The 5,457-nt window shown below is 43.9% G+C and overlaps 1 protein-coding gene across 1 annotated transcript; it reads right to left on the reverse strand.

Moving 5' to 3' along the window:
- Positions 1 to 4,155: 4,155 nt before the first annotated feature.
- LOC121150926 (nascent polypeptide-associated complex subunit alpha-like) lies at positions 4,156 to 4,932 on the reverse strand. Its single transcript, XM_040972137.1, has one exon. It carries the CDS (start codon positions 4,685 to 4,687, stop codon positions 4,277 to 4,279), a length of 411 nt encoding a protein of 136 aa, XP_040828071.1. The 5' UTR covers positions 4,688 to 4,932; the 3' UTR covers positions 4,156 to 4,276.
- Between the last annotated feature and the right edge of the window lie 525 nt (positions 4,933 to 5,457).

Here is a 5,457-nt window from a genome sequence, read left to right on the forward strand (position 1 = left end):
CACAATCCATGCTGGTAAGTACAAGAACCACAATACAGAACAACCCAGACTAGGCCATGGAAAGGTACCCACTGGCATACATTTGGCATAGGTCTGGAGCAGACCAAGCTGAACCAGTTCACATCACCCACTGGTGAATTCAAGCACCAGAACTGAGTGTGTGTTATGCCAGGTTTGGTCATGATGCAAACTATTGCACATTACACAATGCCAAGGTGAGGTGACCTGTACCAGATGTGGCCACAGCACCCAAACAGCACACATGAGAACCAGGGATGGAGGGGGCAAGGCTGGCAGGGGGAATGTAGGCTCCCCTGCTACACAACCACTCCCACTGGAAAGTAGGAATTGAAATGGGGGCAGACTAGACCAGGCAGAGCTACAAAACCTGTGGGCCTCATTTGAGCTAGATCAGGGAAAAGCCACGTTGGACTGACTGTTCTGACTAGTGCAAGCAAAAATTAGAGTGGGTGAGGGTTGGTTGGGCTTTGCCACAGCATCAGCTGACAGAGGCTGACACTAGGGGCTAGTTCTGTCAAGATGGACTCCAGAACCACCTGGAGAGTGCCCAATCCGGGAGTGGAAGTGACCTAGTAGAGAAATAGTGAGCACCTCCCTCTTGGGTTGCCTCTCCCACAGGAGAGCATGAAAACCAGGACAGAGGCAGAGGTGGCTAGACAGAAAGGCACCCAGCAGCATGTGTGTGAGCTGGAGAGTAGGGTTGGTTGGGTTTGAATTAGGTTTCAATGCCTATTGACATGTATGAGAGCTGAATGGGATGTGGGACAGCCTGGACTGGTCTGCTATACATACTGGCAAGCATAGGAGCCAAGGCAGGGGACAGGCCTGGTGGGGTTTATTGTGGGTCACTCCAAGTAGCCTGCAGCTCCCACTGGTTTGCGTAAGGGCCAAGTGTGTGCTGGGCCAGATCGGGCTAGACTGCAACACCCATTGGTTCATGTGGAAGACAGGGCTGGAAACAGAACTGACCCAGCCATTGCAACCACCTGTATATGCATAAGCTGATTGGGGTGATGGACTGTGCCTGGTCCTGTACTTGCAAACACATACAAGAATCAGGTCTGGAATCACCTCAGATGAAGTTTCTTTTGGGATCCCTCCAACTGAACTGCTGATCTCAGAATCCCGACCTTGAAGAGACTGTGTCAGCCAGTGAATTCTGAAGAGATTGCATTATGCTTCGAGCGATGAGACTGGCAGCAATTCAAAACTGTTGAACTATCAAAACTGCATGAGCAGGACCCTTGGAGCATGTCCCACATCGGGGACCTGAGATGGGTGGGAGGCTGGGTGAGGCTTCTCCCTTTGTTTCTCCCCTGGCCCCACATACAGGGGGAAAAGAAAATGATATTAGCTTGGAAACAATGGTCTTACCCACTTTCCTGTAGCCCTTGACCCTTTGTACCCTAATCAACTATCCAGTGAATTCTGTATTACAAAAACTCTTTTTAAATGCTTAACTTTGTGGCCCAGCCAAGTAGCCTTGTGGTAAAGTCCTCACCTTGCATGTCCTGGGATCCCACATGGGTACTGGTTCCTATCCCAGCTGCTCTACTTCTCATCCAGTTCTCTAAGGGTGGCTTGACAAAGCAGAAGAGGATGGTCCAAAGCCTTGGGACCCTGCACCCTTATGGGAGACCTGGAAGAAGCTCCTAGCTCCTGGCTTCTGATTGGCTCAGCTCTGGCCATTGCAGCCACTTGGGAAGTGAACCAGCAAATGGAAGATTTTTCTGTTTCTCCTCTCTGTAAATCTGATTTTCCAGTAAAAATAAATAAATCTTTACAATAAAATGCATAACTTTGTGATGATAAAATTTGCACATGAGAATTCAACTTCTAAAATTTGCAGTAAATTAAATAATCCTAGCTTTAAGAAAATATAAATGGTTCAATAATTTGCTCTCTATACTGCCAGAAATAAATCCTATGAAAATGATACTTTCACTTTTTAAAAAATTATGCCTTTGAGAAACAATGATCAGAGTTGCATTATTTTTTTATTATGTTTTCAAGTAACATAAGTATATTCTGGATTTTTTGTTGTTGTTTTGTAGTCAGTGCTTATATGCAAAACAGAGATTTTAACCAACCATGGATCAAAAATATTAGGGATGTGTCAGTGTTGTGATTCAGCAGTTAAAGCTTATTCTTGCAACACTGTTAGAATGCCTATTTTTAAGCTCCTGCAGCTCAACTTCCAACCAGCTTCCTGCTAATGTGCTTGGAAGGCAGGGGAAAATGGCCCAAATACATGAGCTCTTAGTTTCAGCCTAACACATCCCTAGCTGCTGCGGTCATTTCTGGAGATCATTGTGGTCATTTCAACAGATGAAAATTCATTCATTCATTCTGTCTCTCTCTGTCTGTCCTCCATCCCTCTCTTCAGAAAAATAACTCTTTATAAACTCAGTAAAAAATATCGCACCTATACTGAGCATGTATGGACTTCTTTTTCTTGTTGTTCCTTAAAATTGCAGCAGAACAATTAATTAATAGTATTTAACTATGTTAGGTGTTAAAAGTTATCTGAAAGCACCTTGGAGGATATGGTGAGATGCCTGCGGGTTATATGAAAATATTGGGCCACGGGCTGGTATTGTGATTCAGAGGGTTAAGTCGCTGTTTGCAATGGTAGCACCCCAAATCAGAGAGGCAGTTGAGTCTGAGCTGCTCTGCTTCATGAAAACCTAACATACTACAGACACATCATAGCAGAAAAAGTTTGAGAATTTCTGAAATTATCCCTCTGAATTGTCTTCTTTGCTTATACATTGAATATGAAGTATATTTCTCAGTAATGTTGTGAGTCAGCAAGCAAAATGTATATGAATGTATCTAACATAAGATCACAGTAACCACACAGAATTTAATGCCCTATCTTATTGGACCCAAATTTTCTATTTTGAATACTATTAGATGAAAACATTTTTCTTTTATGTTCTATATGAGTTAATACTTTGTCATATAATATTTGACTTCATCTGGCTTATCTATGCAGTTATACCTGAAGAGATACTCATAATTATCCCAAAACAGAACAAGAAATGAAAATGTTTCCTGCAATATCCAACATAAGGTACACACATCCTGAATAGCGTGATTATTGAAGGAACTTCTAGAATAGATAATTCCTATACGGCATCCATAGATCTCTGCTAACAAGAAATTTTGCCATTGAGTTCAACTTCATACAAGTTTCAGTATTTCCTAAAATTCTGTAGCTATGGAACATGACTTAATGATGTGTAAAATTGTCACATAATTCCGTTTGGTTTCCTTGGGAGTAAGGTCTAGTAAATGCATCTTGCTCAAAAGTCAGGAATTGGTTATGTCTCCACTCCCACATCTATAAGTGACTTGGAATATCCCCTCCAGCTTTTGATTTATGCTGAGGTAACAGGACAGTCCTGCTCCAAGAATATCAAGGAATACAATCAGAGAAACAGGCATTTACAACCTTAACGGGAAAATAAAACTAGAATACTTCAAGTACTCAGAAGTAATGTTAGACTATATGCCATCAGATGCTAAATAAAACTTCTCCATTGCAAGATTGAGTATAATTCAGAATATAAGCTTTGTTAGAAGCATGAATCATAAAAAAAACCCCACAGACCATGTGGAGTTATTTACATTTTTTAAGCTGAATAAAAATTTCAATGACACTTATTTCTTGGGATTGCTATATCTGCATTAAGTTAGGTGTTAAGCAATTTGGCACAGTGGCTAAAATGAGGCTTCATTTATTTACCTCAGTGAGATACTGGGAATCACATTGCTGTTACTTTTGGAAGTCAAACACAGAAGATCTGCTATGGGCCTGGAGCAGTGGCCTAGTGGCTAAAGTCCTCACCTTGGTTGCTCCAGGATCCCATATGGGTGCCAGTTTTAATCCCAGCAGCCCTACTTCTTCTCATCCAGCTCCCTACTTATGGCCAAGGAAAGCAGTCAAGGACAGCCCAAAGCTTTGGAACCCTGCACCCACATGGGAGACCTGGAGAAAGAGGCTCCTGGCTTCAGACTGGCTCAACTCCAGCTGTTGTGACCGCTTGGGGAATGAACCATCGGATGGAAGATCTTCTCTGTCTCTCTTTCTCTCTGTATATCTGACTTTCGAATAAAAATAAATAAATCTTTTTTTTTCATCCAACAAGAAGCCATAACTTTATTAATGATAGAAACAGTACTAATTTCAAACCAAGCTGTTACTCTTTGAAACACCAAAAAAAAAAAAAGGTCCTTGTTTTTCAGATGGTTACATTGTTAATTCCATAATAGCATTTACAATATCATTGCTGTTGTTCTTCAGGGCTCGGACTGCCTTTGCTCTGGACACATTTGCTTGTGACATGACCAACTCTATATCCTTAACTTCCACACCTGTTTCATCAACCTCTTCCTCTTCACTCTCCTCCTGTACAGTTGGAGTCTGTGTGTTTTCCTGAATGTTGGAGACAGCTTCACCTTGAACTTTGAATTTCTCAGCTGCTGCTAGTTGTGCTTGCTGAGATAAGTCTTCAATCTTGGCTTCCCCAAAAACGATGTGGGTGTCTGAGGCTGTGCTCTTGTAGACGTCGGGTTTTGTGATGACAAAGAGGATATTCTTAGATTTCCGGATAGTGACTCTGGTGACCCCTGTAACCTGCCGCAGGCCCAGCTTGGACATGGCCTTCCGTGCCTTCTTTTCACTCCGACTCTGTTTAGCCTTACTGACAGGTTCTTCATCGATTTCAGCTGCTGCAGCCAGCTGGGCCTGCTGTGTGGTTGCCTATGTGGAATCCTGTTCCTCAAGCTCTGGCACGGACTCATCGCTGTCCGATTCTGTTCCAGACCCTGTCTCAGCCTGGGGCTGTGGCAACTCCTGCTCAGTAGCAGGGACCGTTTCTGTGGCTTCACCGGGCATTTCTCGAGCTTGTGCTAACACGGCACGGGTTCATATCTCAACTCCACACTCAAACCCCACAAGGCCAGCGATCGCCACTGCGTTCTCAACCCGAGGGGCAGCTTCCCAGTCTGCCCCTTTTTCGGGAGTCAGCAGGGAAACCGGAGAGGGGGAAGGCGGGACAGTGAAGTCCTAACATTCGCTTGTGACAATCAATACGGTGTGAAGGGTTCTAAGGCCGTGACCCCTTAACCTCCTCCGGGTTCTTAGGAAGCCGTTCCTAAAGCACAGGCACTCCGCTTCCACCTCCAACACGGCAAAAGCCTCCCATGTCCCCAAGCACCGAAGCCGGGGGCCCAAGCCCCGCGGCCCTGATGCCCTGCTTTTGCCAGACACCACCGGCAAGAAGCTAAATAAATCTTTAAAAGAAAATTGAAGTAGCTGTGACTTAAATTAACCAAGTGGCCCCAGCAATTGCTAGGCCAGAGCAATAGATAAAATCATTCATGTTGCCTAGCACAACATAGCTTCACTTATATGATAGGCAGGCCCTG

This window comes from Ochotona curzoniae, unplaced genomic scaffold (assembly GCF_017591425.1).
Source record: "Ochotona curzoniae isolate NIBS_2020 unplaced genomic scaffold, NIBS_Ocur_1.0 contig_2210, whole genome shotgun sequence".
In the NCBI taxonomy this organism is placed as follows: Eukaryota; Metazoa; Chordata; class Mammalia; order Lagomorpha; family Ochotonidae; genus Ochotona; species Ochotona curzoniae.